The sequence below is a fragment of the Panthera tigris genome, chromosome E2, assembly GCF_018350195.1.
Source record: "Panthera tigris isolate Pti1 chromosome E2, P.tigris_Pti1_mat1.1, whole genome shotgun sequence".
NCBI classification, from domain to species: Eukaryota; Metazoa; Chordata; class Mammalia; order Carnivora; family Felidae; genus Panthera; species Panthera tigris.
Genome location: NC_056674.1, coordinates 9523946 through 9545112, shown reverse-complemented (window position 1 = coordinate 9545112; position 21167 = coordinate 9523946). Strand labels below are relative to the sequence as shown.

The 21167-nt window shown below is 57.8% G+C and overlaps 1 protein-coding gene across 3 annotated transcripts; it reads left to right on the top strand.

Moving 5' to 3' along the window:
- Positions 1-66: 66 nt before the first annotated feature.
- On the top strand, positions 67-20768 carry ZSWIM9 (zinc finger SWIM-type containing 9). 3 transcript variants are annotated; one of them, XM_042970120.1, is made up of 4 exons: positions 67-138; positions 1217-1489; positions 8094-8406; positions 18339-20768. In XM_042970120.1, the coding sequence occupies exons 2-4, from the start codon at positions 1227-1229 to the stop codon at positions 20466-20468; spliced, it is 2706 nt and encodes a 901-aa protein (XP_042826054.1). In that variant the 5' UTR covers positions 67-138; positions 1217-1226; the 3' UTR covers positions 20469-20768. The 3 variants fall into 3 exon arrangements, with proteins under 3 accessions (XP_042826054.1, XP_042826053.1, XP_042826052.1); XM_042970119.1 differs by having other exon boundaries at positions 94-134; XM_042970118.1 differs by lacking the exon at positions 67-138 and adding an exon at positions 324-667.
- Positions 20769-21167: the final 399 nt, after the last annotated feature.

Here is a 21167-nt window from a genome sequence, read left to right as displayed (position 1 = left end):
GAGATTCAGGGCAAGCCGCTGCGCGTGGCACGGCGGGAAGAGAGGCGGGAGACCGCGCGGGGCATCCCGGGAGCAAGGGCCGGGCCTGGCCCCGGCGCGGAGCATTGTGGGAGGTGGACGCCGCTCCGGGGCGGGTAGGTGAGTGGGGAGGGGCTGGAAGGGTGCACATCTGGGGGAGGGGAGAGGCACAGCTGGGTGGGACAGCGGAGATGGGAGGGCCCGCGGCAGGAGGGGCTGGGAGGGCTTGGGGAGACCGAGGCGGGCTGGGAGGGGCTGCACCCGGTGGGGAGGCGCAGCTGGACGTGGGGGGAGCATCTGGGGTGATGAAGCCCATCTGAAGACCAGGGGCCATGTCTAGGACCAGGATGCACATCTGGGGAGTAGGATAGCTGCGAATGGGAGGAGGGAACCACAGCTGGACTTGGGGGAACGTCTGGGCAGGAGGGACCACAGACAAATATCGGTGACACTTGTGAGAATTGGCCACAAGTGAATGGGGCACACACCTGTGGGCGAAAAGTACATACTGGATGTGGAGAGGACATCTGGATATGGGAGCGTCTCGGAGGCAGGGGCTACAGCTGGATGTGGCGACCCATGGGGTCACCTCTGGGAGAGGGGCAGCAGCTGCATATCGGAGATACATCCCGGGAGGAGGGAGCCACAGGTGCGTGAAGAATGTGACCGGGGTTGCGGGGTCCGTGACTGGACGTCGGAGCACATCTGGAGATGGAACATCTTTAGAAGAGGGCACAGATGGATGTGGGTTAGGGCCAAGAGGAGACAGAAGGGGGCGTTTCATAAGAACGGGGGCGCTAGAGGTGACGGCCAAGTGGAAGAGAGACATCAGGAGGGGGAGGAGGTCTTAACTGGAAGGAGGGAACACATTTGAGGAGGTGTCCACCACGGAACTTAAGAGTCCCATTTTGGGAGAGGGACCCCAGCTGTACCTAGGGGCACATCTACAGAGGAAGGGGCCAGAGCTGAAATTAGGGACCAGGATGACCGGCTCCAGTTGTCCCAAGGAATAATGCAGGGATGGGAGAAAGCCAGAGATGGAGCGTAGATTCATATATAAATATTAATGGGGGTGCATCCTGCCGTGGGCCCCACCTGGAAAGAGGCACCAGCACCAAAGAGGCGGGCGGAAAATGGAGGAGGCGGGGTACCCTGATGGGGACGACTCTGATATCCACGTGTCCCCTCTTCCCCTCAGGCGCCCCAGGATGGAGTCCCCACCCAGCACGGCAGGCCAGGAGGAGCAGGAGCTGCGGGAGCGGGCCTTCTTCTCGTGGGCCGAGTTCAGCCGCTTCTTCGACGCGTGGTGCCAGCAGCGGCTGGCACTCTTCTTCGTCAAGAGCTCCATGCACCTGGCGCGCTGCCGCTGGGCCAGCGCGCCCCCGCTCTACACGCTCATCGACGTGCTCAAGTACAGCTACGTGCGGCTCGTGTGCAAGGACGTGCGCGCGCCTAGCCGGCCCACTGTGGGGTGCGTGAGCTGAGCTGCCCCTTGCTGGGTGCTGGGGGGCGGGGGGGCGGGGGGGGGGGAAGGGGAGAGGGGAAGCAACGGGGAGGAGTAGGCAGTGAGCCCCCGCGGAGAGAGACCCGGAGGGAGACATGCCCACTAAAACTGCTAAATGCATACACCTTGCAGAGAGGCCGAGAGTAAGGGAGAAAGGGAGACAGCCAGTCTGCTGGCAGGACAAAGGCGCACACACAGTGAGTGACAGGGTGGGCTCCAATTACAGACTTTTTTTTTTTTTTTAACCTTTATTTATGTTTGAGAGACAGAGCACAGCAGGGGTGGGGCGGAGAGAGGGAGACACGGAATACAAAGCAGGCTCCAGGCACTGAGCCATCAGCACAGAGCCCCATGCAGGGCTTGAACTCACTGACTGCCAGACCGAGACCTGAGCCGAAGTTGGCCATTTAACTGACTGAACCACCCAGGCGCCCCAAGTTACAGACTTACATTTTTTTTAACGTATTTATTTTTGAGAGGTAGATAGAGTGTGTGTGTGCAAGCAGGGGAGGGGCAGAGAGAGAGGGAGACACAGAATCCAAAGCAGGCCCCAGGTTCCGAGCTGTCAGTGCAGAGCCCCACGCGGGGCTCAAACTCACAAACCTTGAGATCATGACCCAAGCCAAAGTCAGAAAACTGGGTGAGAGCCACGTTTGGGACACATAGAAAGAGACCAGAGCCAGACTGAGCTGCAGAGAAAGCCACAGGACAAAGAGAAAAAGATTCATCCACGCTTTCCGTAAATACGGGGCCAGGTCCCACACAGGGGCTAGCGATACCTCACTGGGGAGAGCTGGGGAGAGCAGGGGTTGAGCGGGACAGACACATCCCCTCCCCTCGTGGAACTTTCAGGCAAGACAGGGAGACTGACACATTATATGAACAAGCTCACAGTTTCCTATAAACATAATGTCACAAGGGGCAAGCGAAACACCCGAGAAAGAGCCAGGAGACTCACCCGGGTGGCCAAGGGTGTTTCAATCGACCCCACTTCTAAATCAGAGCATTCCCCATAAAATGTTTGGTTTCCGGCTTTTCTGGAAACACGGGAGGAGGCTGAGCCCACCTTCCTGCGAGGCAGATGGCCACTCCAGTTAGACTGGGTGATGGCGTTCAGGTTTGCCCCAGACCCCACCGCTCTCCATTGCCTCATACGTGGCCCCCGCCGCTTGTGTGTTTCACCCGCCTGGTCCCTGTGGGTGCATGAGTTTGAGACCCTTGGCTGGAGAGCCATGGGCAAGGACGGGGCACTTAAAGACAGGCTCCGTATTACAGGGCTGTTGTGAGGTTACCGTGAGACCAAAATGGGGGAAGGCACTTACCCGGTACCCGGAACACGGGCGGCCCGGTAAACGACAGCTATTCTAGAAGTCAGAGAGCACAGCCTCAAGCCAGCAGCCTAGCCTCCGACCCCCCAGGCCTGCTGCAGTTAGCCAGCGACACCGAGCAAGTGACCTCACCCTTCTGGGTCTCAGTCTCCTGCCTTGGAAAGTGGAGGAAGTCGTGGCATCGATCTCCTAGGTTTTGTGAGGATTAAATGAGCTAATGCAGGCACGTCGCTCAAAAGATGACGTGAGCACCTTCTGACAGCGATTCTGACCGTAGTTATTTAAACATTTATTGGGAGTTTACTGTTCTCGGTAGTTTACTCACTGCCTATGTAGAAACAGAGACCCAGAAGCAGAGCAGCGTGAAACACCCATCATCACAGAGAACTCTAGAACGCCAGAGGTTGCGAGCGGCTTGGGCCCAATCCTGGAATCTCTCTTCGTTAACAGAACCCAATTCCAAGTAACAAACACTTATTGAGCACCAACTGTGTGCATGCTCTTTGCTGGGCACTTTGCTCAGCGCTTGAGCAGCTGAGTACCTAATGGAGGAGACAAAGACCCCCCCCCAAAATGTTATTTTTAAGGGAAATGAGGGCAGTTGTGAGAGAGAGGAAGTTGAAGGGGGGAGGGAGGGGGATAAAAGAGGAGTGGGCAGCTCCATCCGAGAGCTTACGGGGTGCTCCTGGAAGCCTTCCTGGAAGAGGTGACCAGTCAATGAAAACTCCAAGGGCTCTCTCTGTTTATACACTTATGGATGTATGTATCTGACTTCAACACGCAGCGCTTGCTGGGCACAGGCACTGTCCCCAGTGCTCTGCAAATATCACAGGGAGCCAGGGGACAGGAGGGGCAGGGCTGGGGATTGACAGGCTGGTGGTGGCTTTGGGAAGACAGCAGGATGGTCCCGGGATGGGGAGCCCAGGAGGAAGGGGGGATTAGCAAGCCAGTTCAGGGATGATGACTGGGGGCCCACGGTTTCTGAGACCCTCTCTTCCCCCAACTGCTCAGGCAGCACCTGTCCGGTGTCACAACCCGGGAGCAGCCCATAGGCCAGGGTGCTATAGGGGGCGTCTGGTGTGTGACAGGGCAGCAGATGTGGGGGGAATGGTGTCAGGGTCTTGCCCGGCGGGGCTGAGTCCAGGGGCCAGGACTCATCTTGGGGGAGCCCTGGGAGGGCTGTGAGCAGGGGCAGCTCTGGGTTTAGGATGATCCCTCCGGGGGCCACGGGGGAGGGGAGGACGGACCGGAGGAGAGAGACGGGAGGCCAGGGAGGAGGCTGGGACCGAGAGTCCCAAGAACACACATCAGGACTTTGTCTCCTTGGTCACTCTGTCCCCCTTTCCCAGAGGATGGTCAGAGAAGTCTTCCTGGAGGAGGGGACACTGAGCCTGAGCCGTGAAGGATGCGTAGGAGGTAACTAGGTGCAAAGGAGGACGAAGAAGGAAAGAACCAAGTAGACCAGTGGCAGTGGGGGTGGGGGAACGTGGATGGTTGGACGAGGTTAGAAGGCACCATAGGCAGGACTTGGTGCTGGGTGGCTTGATGTAACGAGCGGGCTGCCTGGGTACTGGGGGGTTCGTACAGCAGGATTCCATCATTCCACGTCATTTATTTACGGGGCGCCTCCCGGCATTCTGGCATTCTCGGCGCTGGGAAGATAGCGGTTTGCAAAACAAAGATTCCTGCCCCCTTGGAGTTCACATTCAGAGGTGGGGGGCATTATTCCCCCCCCCACACCAGGTGTGAGGTAAAGAAGCTAGCAAAACTAGCTTCTGGAGGCTTCAGTAGCCAGTCCTGGGAGGTCCCGGAACCCCAGAGGGGACGTGCTGTTCTCGGGCGAGATGCACAGCTTCACGGAAGTGTGACCTCTCTTGAGCGGGGGGGGGGGGGCTTGTTCTCGGGGCTGAAACACTCAGGCCACAAGACGCCAGACCAGAGAGTTTCACAAAAAGCCCGTGAGTTATCCAGGGGGAAACGTGTCGGGTTAAGAGCCCCACGAACCGGCCGTTTCGGTCAATCAAAGATGACCGCACGTCGGAAACTTCCTTCAGTCCCTCCCGACAACACTGTGGTGGCTGGACATTTTTGTGTCTTGTGTATAACGACTTGTGTGCTTACGGTTTTTCCAAACTTGTGTTATTTTTGTTACTTTAAATAAGGCAAAGCGTCTCACGCGTTTTTGGCAGACTTTTACAATCTAGCAGGCTCCCTGGATTTTATCTGACCTCCTGCACAGAGGAGGAAAGGAACGTGTCGAGGGTCCCCTTCTGGTTTAATGGAGACAGTTCTGAAATATTTATCCTGGCTTCTGAGGAGCCTCACCCTTCTCAGGGGCCATTTGGAAACAATCTGGGAGCGTTTTAGGGAGTGCGCCTGGCATTTACTGCTTGGGAGTCAGGCTTCGTAATGACTCGCCAAGCCCTGGACAGCCTGTGTCACCGGGGTCGACAGACTACAAGGCCCTTGGCCAGGTGCACCCTGCAGCTCTTTTTCGTAAATAAAGTTTTATCGGAACACAGCCAGGCCCATGCATTTACATGGGCTCTATGGCCGTGTTCACCAAATAGAGTATATTTACTGTCTGGCCTTTTGCAGAAAAAGCGCGGCCAGTCCCTGGTCTGCAAACATAAAAACCCCCTGCCAAAAACGCTGCTAGCATCCCTCACGGAGAAACACGGAGCCTCCTTTCCAAAAGCAGATGTCAGTTTTAAGTATTATTATCAGGGAAATACACCCTGATTGTCCCCCAGCCCCGCCATTTCTCTTTCGTTTTTCACAACGCTGGTTGTACCCCCTCGATCAATTTCAGCTACGGGGCCAGGCCCTGCAGTCTGAGGACCATTGTCCTAGACAGACAGGCTCTTTTCACACACAGACGGGTGAGAGAGTTGGGTGTCATCAAAGCGTTGTTTGTAAGAAGAGAGAACTAGAGACGAACTAGAACTAGAGAACTAGAGGGGCACCTGGCCGGTCAGTCGGAGCGTGCAACTCTCGATCTCGGGGTTGTGAGTTCGAGCCCCATGTTGGGTGTAGAGATTATATGAAAATAAAAATCAAACAAACAAACAAAGCACCCCAACGTAGAGCTGGAAGAATTCCAGCTTCTAGAAGCACCTGTGATCCTGGGCTTGCAGCCTCTTCTGGGTTTGCCTCCAGCAGAGAAGCATTTCTCTCTCTCTCTCTCTCTCTCTCTCTCTCTCTCTGATTTGCCTCTCTTGCTTCTCTCTTCCCCTTACAAAGACCCTTGTCAGTACACAGGACCCACCTGGATAAGCCAGGATCACGTCCCCATCTCAAGACCCTTAATTTCATCACATGTTTAAAAAAGCACACGCAGCGTATGTATGCAACTCAGTGAATTTCCCGGAAATAATATGCATATGTAACCAGTACCCAGAACAAGGGATACACGCGTCCAGTGCCAAGAACCCCCTCACACTCCCCCCTCTTAGGGTTAACCACTCGAGGTCGTGACCTCTCTTTGATCTCTCCACAGCAGAGTCTAGCTTTCCTCTTGAAATTTCTTTTTTTTTAAATTTTTTTTTTAACGTTTATTTTTGAGACAGAGAGAGACAAAGCATGAACAGGGGAGGGGCAGAGACAGGGAGACACAGAATCTGAAACAGGCTCCAGGCTCTGAGCCGTCAGCACAGAGCCCGACGCGGGGCTCGAACTCACGGACCACGAGATCATGACCTGAGCCGAAGTCAGCTGCCTAACTGACTGAGCCACCCAGGCACCCCTCTTTTTTTTTTTAATGTTTACTTTTTGAGAGAGAGAGAGAGACTGAGAGAAAGAGAGACAAGGAGCGGGGAAGGGGCAGAGAGAGAGGGAGACCGAGGATCTGAAGCAGGCTCCCCTCTAATAGCAGAAAGCCTGAGGTGGGGCTCGAACTCACGAACCTAAGAGATCACGACCTGAGCCGAAATCAAGAGTCGCACGCCTACCCACCTGAGCCACCCAGGCGCCCCTGAACTCGCGATAAACGGGATGCGTGGTGGTTTATCATCCTTCACGTCGGGCTTCCTTCGTACGGCGGGTTCGGGAGATGATCCACGTTGCCGGGGACGGTAACGATTTGGTCCCTCTTCCTGTTGGTTAGTGCTGCGTTTGAGGAATATATCCCTGCTTACTTCCCCACGCTTGAGTGGAAATCCTGGGTCCCGGAGGGGCACATCCGTGATCAGCGTTAGCAGATCGTGTCACGCAGTGTTCCACAAGTGACTTAGGTTTTACGCGCCCGTGGTCTAGAAGTACGAATCGGGCCTGCCCCGCCTCTTGGCCTGCGCTCCACGTTTATTTCCTTTATTTCGTCCTGGCAGCGTGTAGTGGCATGTCCTTGGGGGTTGCTGTTTGCATTCCCTCGATGCCTGGTGAGCTGGAGCGCCTCGTCACGTAGACAAAGTTTCCGAACCTAAGAACCTACCTCCTGCTGCTTACGGGTACCTAAAAACATACGCAGGAAGGCAAAATACCCACTTTGGGAGGTGGCTACTTTGGGGGGCAGAGGAGGGAGGGGTCCTTTTTGGGGGAGGGCAGGTGCACAGGGGCCCTGCACTCGCGATGTTGTTACTGCTAAATGGGAAATGGCAGTGTTTTCTTTCTTAAAATTGAGATAAAGATGAGAAGCTAAATCGTTCTCGAGGTGCCGTGGTAGGTAAAGAGCCGCGGCAAACCCTGAGCGCACAGGAGGCCAAGTGCTTTCCATACATCAACTCTTTCAACCCTGACAACAAGCCTAGGAGACAGGCACCAAGCATATTATCTCCCTTTCAACTCAGGAGGAAACTGAGGCACAGAGGCTGGAAGCCACTCGCCCAGGGTCACACGACCGGCGGAATCGTGAGGCCCTCTCTCTTCTCTGTGCAGGAAACAATTCTTAATTTTAGAAAACAATCAGGGGCGCCTGGGCGGCTCCCGGGGGAGGGTCGGGTGAAGTGTCCGACACTTGATTTCGGCTCAGGTCATGATCTCAGGGCTGTGAGATCCAGCCGGAGCCCAGCGTGGGGCTCTGGGCTGAGTGTGGAACCTGCTTAAGATTCTCTCCCTCCCTCGCCCTCTGCCCCTCCCCCATTTGCGCGCGCACGCGCTCTCTCTCTCTCTCTCTCTCTCTCAAAAAATAAATTAGAAAAAAAAAGTATACAAAATGAAAATGTAAAAAAGGAGACAGAGAGAGAGACAGAGAAGGAGGACAAGGGCAGAGGGTGATGTGACGGCGGCGGTGGTCGTTCCTCCCGCAGGCCCCCCCAGCCCGGCTGCCCGGCCTTCATCATCGTCAAGCTGAGCCCGCTGCGGGACCGCCTCGTGGTGACAGAGTGCCAGCTGACCCACTCGCACCCGGCCTGCCCGCTCGAGTTCGCCTACTACTTCCGCCCGGGCCACCTGCTGGCCAACGCCTGCCTGCCCGTGCGCACCACCAACAAGATCTCCAAGCAGTTCGTGGCCCCCGCCGACGTGCACCGCCTGCTCTCCTACTGCAAGGGCCGCGACCACGGCGTCCTGGACGCCCTGCACGTGCTCGAGGGGCTCTTCCGCACCGACCCCGAGGCCAAGGTGGGGTCTAGGGAGAGGCAGCCGGGGGCGGGGGACGGCCACGCCCAGAGCCTCGCGGGTCATTCATTCATCCATCCGCCCACTCCTCCATTCGCTCCTTTCATCCATTCCTCGCGCCGGTCATTCGCCAGGTGCTTATTGCTAGGTGCTGGGGAGGCCGCAGCCTGCAAGACGCGTGGTCCCCGGCCGCGGGGACCTGGCCGGGCAGCGCAGCGCTGGGCCGGAAGAGCTCCCTGCCCCCACGGAAATGCGGGGGAGCGGGATTCTCCGGAACGGTAGCCCCTGGCCACGCGTGGCTATTGGGCACTTGAAAGGTGGCCAGTAGGACCGAGGAACCGAGCTTTAAGTTGCGTTTCTTTTTAACTAATTGCGATTGAAATAGCCGCGCCTGGCCCTGGGGCTGCCTTGCAGAGGAACGGGCTTGAATTCCCTCGCCTCCTCGCCTCCTCGCGTCCTGAGTCACACCCCAAGGTGATCAGATGTCAGTAGGGTTGGGGCTAGGAAGAAGACGAGTCAGAAGGGCAGGAAGTGCCCTCTAAAAGACATTTTGCAAACCTGGACGACACGCGTAGAAAACGCACAGACGCGAAGCATGTAGTCTGCCGAATGCCCGCAGAGTGGAAACACCCAGATCAAGGCTCAGAAGGGAGGGGGCTTCCTCACCGAAGGTGACGGGAAGGAGGTGGCAGAGTGAGGAGTAGGGTCGGGAGCATCAGGTGAGGACATGGAGAGGGACGGTTAGTTGGAAGGGCGCGGTTTTAGTTTGAGTGGTCACCGAAGGTCTCTCTAAGGAAATGCTGGCGAAACAGGGGAGACAACGGAGGCAGGCCCCCCCCTCCCCCACTCGATCTGCAGAGGCAGGGGAGTTCCAGGCAGAAGGAATAGCCCATGTAAAGGTTCAGAGGCTGGAGCATGCGAGCTGTTTGTCCAAGAGAAATCTTTCTGCTGCTTTCAGAGCTGGGGTGGACGTGAAGGAAGGGGGTGAGGGGGGTTGGGGGACTTTTCTCTTGTGCAGGGAAGAGGTCCCAAGTCAGGGCACCTGGGCGGCTCAGTCAGTTAAGCGTCTGGCTCTTGATCTCGGCTTTGATCCTAAGCTCACGAGCCAAGCCGTGATGATCGAGCCCCGCGACGGGGTCTACGCCGACCGTGCGGGGCCTGCTAAGGATTCTCCCTCCCTCCCTCCCTCTTCCCCTCCCCTGCTTGCACTGGAGGGCGCACGGGCTCGCTCTACCCACACCTAATACTGGTGCTAATGTTAGTTAACATTTGTCAGGCACTTAACCGGGGGCTAAGCACGACCCTAAGCGGCTGTACATTGAAAGCTCACCAGAGCCTGTGGAGGAAGGACGTCACCATTCTTACCTCCGTTTCACAGACGAGGAAACTGAAGCACCGAGAGGGCAAGCGAGTGGCCCGAGGCCACACCGCTACCTAATGACGGAGCTGGACTTCAGCCCTACACCGTCTGAGATGCCGGGATGTTCTCTTCACTGCTCGGCTACTCCCCAGTTTGGAAATGAGGCTCGGGCCCCCTCCCATCAGTTCTAGCCTCCGGAGAGTTGAGGGTCGCACCCAAGTCAGTTTGCTGCTCTGTCAAATGGGGCTTCGCACACACGCGCTCCCCACCCCACTGGTCTTTGCCGAGCTATTCTGTCCTCCACTGTCCACTATCAAATAAATCAGCCTCGGCTGTCTTTTCTGGAAACACCTGTGCTGTGTAGGGCTGCCTCCATGAGAAGCAGCTTGCTGACAGATGAAAGCTTTCAAGGTCAAGGGATTGTCCTTTTAACTTCCAGTTTGGAAGCTGCCATAGACCCCGGCTAAACCAGGGTCGGCTCCCGAGTCTGTGGTTTGGCCTTGACAGTTATTTTTTGTTATTTTTAAAAAATTTATTGAGAGAGAGAGAGAGAGAGAGAGAGAGAGAGAGAGAGAGAACGAGCAGGGGAAGGGCAGAGAGAGTGGGGGACAGAGGATCTGAAGCGGGCTCCATGCAGACAGCAGAGAGTCCGATGCAGGGCTCAAACCCACGAACCACGAGCTCGTGACCTGAGCCAACACCAGGGGTCTGATGCTAACCCACTGAGCCACCCAGGCACCCCCACCTTAATACTTGTAAAAGAAATGAGGAAGATGTTCTGGAACACCAAGAGACAGACTAGTGAATGGGTTATTCCTTTTTTTTTTTTTTTTAAGTCTTTCTTTTTTGAAAGTGAAGAAGGGAGGAGGATGGGTAAAAGTCAGGCTGCCAGCTTCCAGGAACCAAACGGGGGAAGAGGGCTTTGGGATGCCCTGTCCCTCATCAGATGGCCCTGTGGTCCGCAAGGCCAGGGACCCTTTCTGTTCTACGCTCTTCGCAAAAGAAACCTCCAGCCACCTGGGGATGAGAGGCAACTTGACCTTGAGAGGTCTAACTGCTTCTTAAACGGCCACCAATTTGTCTTTTTTGACCCCCCACCCTGCCTCGTGCTGCCAATTCCTTTTGAAGATGCTGCTGTCGGTCCTCAGCATTTTCCAGTTGCAGGTTCAGGAATCACGAGGTTTGGGGTTTGGGCTTTATTTTGCGGGGAGTGGGGAGCGATCGGCTTGTCCATCTGTTTTCCAGCTTCCTGAGTTTGGTTCCTGCTCTTTCCTTTTCTGTAGCTCCTCCCAGCCAGCTCCTGTGGGAGGGATTCCTTTTTTTTGGTTTGCTTTTGTTTTGTTTGTCTGTTGGAGGGATTACTTTGCAAAGCCAGATGCCCGGGACCCCCTGAGTGGCCGTGGCCCCGCTCGGTCTGGGGAGCGGACCGGACAAGAGTAGTGTGCCCCAAAGCCACTGCCACGGTTCGTGGGCAAGACTTCCGTAGCCGCTTCATCCGGGGAGGTGTTAAGACCTTTTATGATCTGCCCCAAGGCAGCGATGATGGGCTGAGGTGTTCCGTCACATCTCCATTACCTCATTTCTGGCAGGCTCTAGGGTAACCAGCTGGCCAACTGGCTTTCTGGGCAGAGAGGGAGCTGGAACAGAAACGTGGTACCTTCTCTCACAGGTATGCCCTGCCTTCTGAGAAAGGTGGCCGTTGATCTGAGTGTGCTACCTGTACGTACGCTAAAAGGTCAACCGGTACAGGCACAGTGGAGGACAACTGGACAATGTCCGTCCACACGACCGCTTTGGCCCCTCTCCCGCGGGCGGGAATCGATGCTGCAAACGACGCTGGCAGCCGATCCGAACAGATCGCTCAGATACGGTTTTGAGGTTAACGACACCGCGAAGCAAGGTGCAAAACTGTGTGTAACGTGCTGTTTTGTGCGCGGGAGGCAGAGAATGAGGCTATGTGGCTATGCTGGCTCGTGTTCACAGAAAGAACCTCCAGAAGACACCCAGGAGGTGGAACAGGCACAGGAACAGCGAGTGGGTTGGCGTGGGTGGAAAAGCAGGGGAGGAAGGCCGTGGCTGTGGAGCTTCATATGATTAGATTTCTGGACCCTGTGGACTTTTTTCTTTTTAAGCTTCTTAATTTAATTTTATTTTTAGAGAGAGTGCACGTTTGAGAGAGGCAGACAGCGAGAGACAGAGAGAGAGAGAGAGAGCGCGCGCGAGAGAATCCCAAGCAGGCTCTATGCTCCATGCTGAGCCCGACACGGGGGCTCGATCCTATGACCCTGGGATCATGACCTGAGCCCAAACCAAGAGTCGGTCGCTCAACTGACTGAGCCACCCAGACACCCCTGGACGCTGTGGGATTTTTGCACGTTCAAATGGTTCATTTTAGAAGAGAAGGTGAGGGGCGCCCGGGCGGCTCAGTTAAGCGTCTGACTTTGGCTCAGGTCATGAGCTCATGGTTCGTGACTTCGAGCCCCACGTCGGGCTCTCTGCTGTCAGCCCAGAGCCCGCTTCAGATCCTCTGTCTCCCTCTCTCTCTCTCTCTCTCTCTGCCCCTCCCCTGCTCTCTCTCTCTCTCAAAAATAAATAAATATTAAAAGAGAGAGCGAGAGAGAAGTGAAAATAGGCCAGGGTCCCAATGTACCACACTGATCTGTTTCTATGTAGAAAAGAAAAATCAGGGGGTGAGCGATAGAGTATCTTAAAACTGGGTCAGTCGGGACGGCCTGGAGTTCGCGGTGGCGATGACCGGACCTCGAGGAGCAGCAGCCCCGACGTTTATTCCCTGCTCACGCCGTGCGCCCGCTATGGGTTTTTGGTAATAGTTCTGCCCACCTGAGTCATCCTAACACGGTCCGCGTATGTATCAGGAAGGGACACGCCAGGTCAGGTCGCTTCCGCTTCCGCTTCCTTGGCCAAAGCCAGTCACATGACCCTGCCCGACTGCAAGGTGGCAGGGAGGTGCACTGCTGCCCCGTGCCCGGGACACCGTGACTTGGCACGTGGCGAAGGGCGACCGCGGGCGGAGAGAGGGCCGTCGCGCCCGGGGTCCTCCAGAGCCCTGCCCGGACCCAGGCTCGTGTTTCCCGGACCGAGCCGCTCGCGGCTCGTCTTAGCCCCTGGTCAGCGCTCCCCCAGGGCCTGTCCCCTGAGCCCCACAGCCTTGGCACACCAGACCAGCCGCTTTCTGGGTGCTCTGCGAAGAGCTAGACGCTGACTTTGTCGATGCCGTTAGGTGCCAAGAGCTGTAGGCACCTTCCAGCCAGGCCCCTTGCCAGCCGTGGGACATCCCCTGTGGTGCAAACGGCTTGCTCCCCGGGGCCTCCGCGTGTTCATCCGTAGAACGGGGGTAACAGTGCACACACCCCTTCGTAGGACGTGTGGATGTGTGCGTCCCTGCGGCAACACTGCCCGAAAGCCAGGAGGCCCTGTACGTTCGGCTATTGAGCTATTATCTTCATTCCCTCAGGTCGGGAATAGTCTAGAGACCAGGGCCGTTCCGATCGTGTGAAAAGGGGGCGCGTGCTCACACGGAGGAAGGGGTGTGGGTGGCAGGTGTCGCGAGCCGTGGTTTCCGGGTTCACGTCTGTGGAACCCACCGTCTACGGCGGCCGCATCTGTTTGTGTGTCTGAGATGACGCCCTGGCCGCGCCTGAGTCCTCACACCTGTCGGCCGTGTGCCCTTGAACCAGGCCCGTGGGATCGCTTTCGTGAAGGCCGAGGTGGTAGCGTGGGCAGGAACAGGGACTCGAGGCCCCAGCCGCCTTGGGTGCGAATTCCTGCTCTGCCGCTCACTGCCCGCGGGACCCCGGGCGAGCAGCGGAAGCTCTCTGTGCCTCAGTTTTGCCATCTGGAAAATGGGGGCGGTAACAATGGTAGCTGTTTCACAGGACTGCTGTGAGCGTTGGAGGAGGTGAGGCCTCGGCACAGAAAAAACCCCCGTCCTGTGTGGTGCCGACGCGGGGGCTCGAACCCACGGACCGCGAGATCATGACCTGAGCTGAAGTCACACGCCCAACCGACTGAACCACCCAGGTGCCCCTCACCTCCTCCTACTCTTAAGATGTCCTGATGGCACCCCCCTCAGTGCCCGAACTGGTACTTGGCACATCAGATTTGTTCCGTAAATATTTGGTAGCAAAACTCATATTTGGGGGAAACTGAGGTATCCCCCACCTTTGGCAAAGGCCGCCACACACACCCCCCCTCTGCAGCGTCCCCCACACGTCTCCCTCGGCTCCTTGCTTTTTTTTCCCCCCAACAATTTCAGGGATCTGGACTTGGATCCCCAGCCCCGTTACCTGTTAGCTCTGTGGCCCTGGGCAAGTCACCCCCCTCTCCCGGTGTAGTTGGGGACCCTAAGGCTGCCCTCAGTTGCCAGGAGGACTCACAGAGCTCAGCAACGCTGTTACACTCCCAGCTACAGCTTATTACAGCGAAAAGGACACAGATTAAGAATCAGCAAAGGGAAAAAGGCGCGTGGGGTGGAGGCGGGAGGACACCAGGCGTGAGTTTCCATTTGTTCTCCTGGCGTTCAGCTCTGCCAGCAACATTGTGTTACAGGCTTGGGGCATTGCCAACCGAGGAGGCCCCCCCGCCGAGCCCCGGTGTCCAGAGATTTTGCTGGGGTTCGGCCACATAGACGCGCCTGACTGCCTGAGTGGCCGCCCTGGGTCTCCAGCCCCTCTGGAGGTCAGGATGACACTGTGTGGCTCAAGCGCCCCCCAATCATAAATCATTCCCGTCTTCGCATAGACTATCTAGAAGTGGTCCAAGGCGCCCAGACACTCTTATCCGGCAGGACGTTCTTATCTCCCAGCAGCTGGGCAAGAGCCAGACCTTTCTTTGGAATACGCTGAGCTCAGACAGCCCAGACGGGTTGAGGTAATCCTTCACTGCCTCGGTTGCCCTATCTTCAATAGAAGGAAAATGATCGTCCCCTCTCAGCAATGGCCCTCGCTCACTCGGAGGTCCCCGCACCAACCTCAGTCCCATCAGCCTTTCTCTTGAGCACGCTGTCCGTGCGCGGGGACCCATAAAAACAGCCGACACTCAGCACATACTGATCTGGGACCAGGCACTGCTCTTCATGCTTCGTGCAAATGAGCCCATGTGATGGTGCGCCCCACCTTTGCAGGCACGAGCAGGGGAGGCCCAGAGAAGTTCAGACACTTGCCCTGAGCCACACAGCCGGTGCAGAAGCTCGCACAGCTGGTAAGAGGAAGCACCACAGCCTGGCTCCAGGGTCTGGAACGCTTAGCCGCCCTGGGTTCGTTTATGCCCGTGTGCCAGGCCCACAGTAGACTGTCCATCAACGCCATTTGATGAACAAACAGGGGTGGAAGGAAAGCCTCCGTGCCCTCTTCAGAAAGAAAACCCAAGATCAGAAATCTGAGTTATCCCTTGAAGAATGGAGATCAGGTTCAAACTCGCCAAGTGCCTGCCTGCTCTGGGAAAGCCTCTTGGCAAATACATTTTGCTTTATTTACTTTTCTGTTACTCCTGACTCCGGAGGAGAGACGGACAAGAACTCAAGACTATAGAAACAGGTCACTATTTTAAACCCGTTCCACTTAGGACAACTTTGTCTTTGCATTAATTTCAACACCAGCGCTGTCTGACAGGAATTTCTTTTTTTTTTTTTTAAGTTTATTTTATTTAGTTTGAGAGAGAGAGAGTGAGTGAGTGCAGGGGAGGGGCAGAGAAAGAGAGGGAGAGAGAGAATCCCAAGCAGGCTCTGAGCTGTCAACGCAGAGCCCGACGCGGGGCTCCAACTCACGAACCTGTGAGATCATGACATGAGCCGAAATCAAGAGTCGGACGCTTAACTGACTGAGCCCCCCGGGTGCCCCTGACACAACTTTCTATGATGGTGCAAATGTCCTGCGGCATTCAGGAGAGCAGTCACTAGCCTCGTGTGGCTAGGGTGAAATATGTGTAATGTGACTGATGAACTGAGTTTTTATAGGTTGTCAAATATTAATTCACTTAAATTTAAATAGTTACAGGTGGCTATACAGGTTGGACAGAGCGCAGTTCTAGATTGAAACATTTGCTGAGATAAATCGTCAAGCAATGATGTCAAAACTCAGGATAGGTTGAAAAAAATCGTAGGGGGATAGTAACTAATCAGCTGTAAGATTACAAGGCTTTTTCATAACATTTATTGAATTCGAACACTGGTTAAGATGCTGACTATAAGGCTTCTGGGTCAGGAAGACAAAATTTTTTTTCCCTTGGGACTCTACCAGACCTTTTTTTTTTTTTCAATTAGAGGATATTTTTTCTTTCCCCTTGAAAGCTAAGAACAATGCAGTGCTTTTTAACCACCCTGTAGGAAGAGGTTGGATGATGGCAGAACGGTTTGTGGAGAGATCTGTGCTTAAGTTATTCAGATCCTGCGGCTGGGGGTTGGCACCGACAGGGACCTGCAGGACGAGGCTGACCATCAACCCTCTGCCCCATTCAGTGGCTTTTGTGCGATGACGATGCCCAGAGTGACTAAGGCCGAGGAGGACAAGAAGGACCAGAAGATGAGGTCCAAGGGTCTGATCGCCCAGCCCACAGTGTGGCGTGAACTCTGGGGGTGGGGGGCTACCTGTAGTGGGATTGGGGAGTCCTGGGAAAGGAAAAGCTTTCAAGCAGGGGAGGGGGTGATCTGATCTGAAGTTTTGAAAATGAAACAGAGATGGGGCAGGTTGGGGCGGGGGTGGGGGGGGTGGTCAATGAGCATCCAGTATGGCTTGAGGCTGCCCACCTCTGGAGGGCGCTGGAGACGTCCAAGGGGCCGTGTTCCTGCAGAGGCAATCCAGTGGATGGATCTGGAGCCTGGAGATACAGAACTGAGACTTACCAGCTGACAGATGATAAAAGGCCGGGTGACCAGAGGCGATCGCCTGGGCAGAGCCTAGAGACTGGAAAGAGCAGAGGAGAGGACAGGACCGCAGCTCAGCAACATTTTAGAAGTGGGGAGTGGAAGAGGGGCGAGGCAAGCGAAGGAGACAGAGCAGGAGACGCCTGGGAAGAAGGAGGACAGCCAGGAGTTTTCAGGATGACAGAAACCAAGAGAGATTCGTGTTCCAGAAAGGGGGGCAGCGTCGTCCCTGTCCTCTGAGTGCTGCGGTGAATCAAGTGACACAGAAACAATAGCGGGATTAGATCCGCATCAAGCCTGGGACACAAATGATCTCATTTTGGCCTCTCCACGACCCTATTCTATAGACATCGCCTCAGTTTTGCAGTCAAGGAAAGTGCAACTCAGCCCAGGGTCCCACACCGGTAAGAGCCGAAGCCAGGTTGCAAGATAAGACTCTTCCCTGAACTCCAGAGACGTGGCCTGTGGCTATCGCTGCACGCTTTGTGCCTTCGTCCACCCCGGGGAGGTAGCAAGCTGATGCCACGGTCTCCATTCAACGTATCAGGAATGCAAAACACAACATCCCTCACCTCGTGGGGCTCCCATCTCCGGAAGGGTGAACGGGCAACAAGCAAGTCGAGATGTGACGTGCTTCGGGGTGATTAAGTGCCAGGGCCAACGGTGGCTAGAGAGAGCCGGGGTACTTGCTAGGAAGGGAGGGCCGGAGCGGGCCTTTAGGAGGACACGGTTTTGGGGGCAGGGGCGATAATCGTAGCGACTGCGAACGCTTGGAGAGCCCTTCCTATTTCTTGAGCGCCTATTGCCGAATGTATCATTTGTGCCAGGCAGTGTTCGAAATGCTTCCGTTCGTTTCATCCTTCCCGTCGCGGGGAGTATCTCGTAACATTCTTCCAAGGGGGTGTTGGTCAGGGAAGTGGTCACACAGCCAGGAAGTGGGGGCCCCAGGGTCTCGGCCTTGCGCTGGCTCTAGACCCCACGCTGGACCTGCCCCCCCTGAGCACGAAGGAACGCGTCTGCAGCTCCCAGACGCAGAAATGGGGGGAACGACGAGGTTAAGGAGGAAACTGAGGCTCGGAGAGGTTACGTCACAAGGTTAGAAAGTGATGGGGCCGGGACTCAAAATCAGGCGATCTTTCTGCGCAGCCTACGGCTTTATTGCTAGATAGACCGGTGGCTCTCAACCTGGAGCGCGCGTGGGGATCCCCTGGAGGGCTTGTCAAACACGGATGGTGGGGCCCTCAGAGTTTCTGACTCAGCGGGTCTGGGGTGGGCCTAAGAATATGCGTTTCGGTCAAGGTCCCAGCGGGCGCCGCTGCTCCCAGCCCTACACTTTGAGAACCTTTGCCCCAGCCTGCCTCTCAGCGCAGGAAGGAATGAATACCCAGCCCCCAGTAGGTACACTGAGGCTCAGAGAGGCTGGCCGGTGGGCAGAAACCCCACAGCTATTAGATGGCGGTGCCGGACCTCAAGCCCGGGCAGTCCGCCTCCTGAGGTCGCGTTTTTACACCAACCCCCCCCCCCTGCACCGCCGCCTGCCGGTCGGAGGAAGCAATGCCTGCACGCGGGAATGAATGAATTCCCATTTCCCCGTCGGGGACACAGAGCTCCGGGGACCGCCGGGCTCCCTGCCCCCCGCGCCCCCCCCCCGGGCGATCCCTGACCGCTTTCCCTGCCTCCCCGCCCCGCCCGCAGGTGAAGCTGGTGTTCGTGGAGGACCAGGCGGTGGTGGAGACCGTGTTCTTCCTGACGTCGCGCACCCGGGCGCTGCTGCGGCGCTTCCCGCGCATCCTCCTGGTGGACCGGCTGCCCGGGCTGCAGGGCGCGCTGGACCTGCTGGCGGTGCTGTGCGTGGACGGCGCGGGGCGCGCGCGCCAGGCCGCCTGCTGCGTGGCGCGCCCGGGCACGCCGAGCCTGCTGCGCTTCGCGCTGGCCTCGCTGCTGCAGAGCGCGCCCGACGTCAAGGGCCGCGTGCGCTGCCTGACGGCCGGGCCCGAGGTGGCGGCGCAGCTGCCGGCCGTGCGCCAGCTGCTGCCGGGCGCGCGCGTGCAGATCTGCCGCGCGCAGGGCCTGGAGACGCTCTTCAGCAAGGCCCAGGAGCTGGGCGGCGCCGGCCGCGAGGACCCGGGCCTGTGGCCGCGCCTGTGCCGCCTGGCCGGCGCCTCGTCGCCCGCCGCTTACGCCGAGGCGCTGGCCGAGCTGCGCGCCCACGGCCCGGCCGCCTTCGTCGACTACTTCGAGCGCAACTGGGCCCCGCGCCGCGACATGTGGGTGCGCTTCCGAGCCTTCGAGGCGGCCCGGGACCTGGACGCGTGCGCCCTGGTGCGCGGCCACCGCCGGCGCCTGCTCCGCCGCCTGAGCCCCTCGCGCAGCGTGGCGCAGTGCCTCCGCGACCTGGTGGCCATGCAGTGGGCCGATGCGGCCGGGGAGGCGGCGCCCGAGGGCCCCGACGGCGGGGGGCCTTGGCCAGAGGGCGAGCCGGGGAGGGGAGCCCACGTGGAGAAGGAAAGGATGAAGGGCCTGGAGAGCGGGGACTGGGCAGGGGCCCCGAGAGAAGGAAGTATTTGGCGAGGCGCCCAGTTGGAGAAGGAGTGGGCCCGAGGAGTGGAGGCCAGAGACCGGGGAGGGGCTCAGTTAGAAAGTGACTCGGGGAGAGGGTCGCAGGTCCAAGACTGGAGAGGGTCCCAGTCGGAGAACGAGCACTGGAGAGGGCCGGAGATCAGAGACTGGAGGGGGGCCCCGTTGGAGGCCGAGAAAGATTGGGGACCAGAAGGTTACGCGGGGAGAGGGGCCTGGTTGGAGGACGGTGGGCCGAGAGCATTGGAAGGGTATACCTGGAGGATGGCCCAGCTGGAGGGTGACAGCATTAGGGTGCTGGAGACCACAGAGCGGAGGGGGGCCCCGTTTGATCCTGAGAGGGCCAAGAGTCTTGAAGGGAGCACCTGGCGGGGGGCCCAGCTGCACGATGAGAGGGCACACGGACTGAAAACCAGAGACTGGAAGGGGCCTCAGCTGGAAGCTGAGAAGGGAAGAGGGCTGGAGGTCAGGACCTGGAGGGGGCACCATGTGGAGAAGCCCAGGGAGTTGGTCCCTGAGAATGGAGACCAAAGGGGGCCCCAGTGGGGAGATGAGAGGCAGAGAGGGCCAGAGGTTGGAGAAGAGAGGGAAGTGAGGTTGGGGGTCAAAAGAAGAAGGGATCTGGAAGACGTAGTTCTGGTCCATCTGGGGGACACGAGGGTGACAGGCCTGGAGAACGGAGAGGGAGCCCGGTCTGTGGGCCCCAAGGGCCGAGGAGAACAAGGGATGGGGTGTGGGGGTGCAGGAGGGAGGTGTCTAGGGCTGGGGAACGGAGTCCCGTGTGGGCCCGCCGTGGGAACTGTGTGTGAAGGCGATCCAGAATGGGCAGGGACGCGGAGAGTGTGCCTGGCCACTGGGGAGAGCCCGCAGGAAGGGGGTCAAGAAGAAGGTCCACGGGAACCAAAGAGGCCTTGCTGCCCCTCCGCAGAGGAGGAGGTGGACTGGGAGCCCCTGGCCAAGTTCCGAGCGGCCTGCGGGCCGGAGCTGGCAGAACTGGTGGCCGAAGAGCTGGCCTTCGCCAGGCAGCACGGGACCCGGGGTTTCCACTGGACTGGAGCTGGGTTTGCCCTTAAGGACGGAACCTCGGACTTCTTCCTGGACAGGGCCCTGACCCGCTGCAGCTGCTCTATCCACGCCGCCCGCCGTCTGCCCTGCCGCCACCTCTTTGCGGCGCGCCTCCTCACGGGGGCAGCCTTATTCCACATGGACCTGCTCAGGGACTGCTGGGGGAGAGCCCCAGAGCCCTGACCCATCGGGCCCCCGCCTGCCACCCTCCGCTGTGAGGGCAGGAGGGCGCTCTTCGATCCCAAAGATAACAGGGCTGAGGCCAAGGAGGCCACCTCAGTCCCTCTGGCCATTTCCTGTGTCATCCAGGGACCTCACCTTGGCCGTTTGCCTCTCTGGGCCCTAGGGGAAGCTGACAGTGGTCTCTGAGGTCCTGGAGGCACAGTGTGGAAGAGGGTGGCGGCTAGGACGGCTCCTGAGGGCCTCCCTCAGGAGAGGAGATGTGTGATGAGACAGGGGATAGAAGGGGGGGGGGGTCAGACGGGGGGCAGAAGGAAGGAGGGGACAAAGCTGGGGGAGGGGAGGACACCAGGATACGGGGAGAGCCCAGGCAGGAGCAGATGGTCCGTCCAGAGAGTGCAGGGGTGAAGGAGAAAGCAAAGGGGAGTGTCAGACAAACGGAAGGGGGGAGGAAAGAGGAGAGAAGCTAGCAGGGAGACCCGCGGAGAGAGGACAACAGAGGCAGAAATGGGGGAAAGCAGAGGGAGGCAGGAGAGAAGGAGGCCACGGTGGAGGACAGAGGGGGAAAAAAAAAAAAAAAAAGACGCATGGAAAGGAAAGGTATAGGAGGTAGGGAGAGAAGGAGCAAGAGGGGAGTGATTTGAGAGTCCCCAAAGCCTGGACGCTTGGATCCTCTTGGCCTTCTGGTTGGTCATTTCCAGA

Excerpts from the sequence above, each read along its gene's own strand:
- ZSWIM9 (XM_042970118.1), top strand. The coding sequence starts at position 531 with ATGTGGAGAGGACATCTGGATATGGGAGCGTCTCGGAGGCAGGGGCTA. Across the intron at positions 1,490-8,093 it reads CCTAGCCGGCCCACTGTGGG|GCCCCCCCAGCCCGGCTGCC; the intron begins GTGCGTGAGCTG and ends TTCCTCCCGCAG. Across the intron at positions 8,407-18,338 it reads GCACCGACCCCGAGGCCAAG|GTGAAGCTGGTGTTCGTGGA; the intron begins GTGGGGTCTAGG and ends CCCCGCCCGCAG.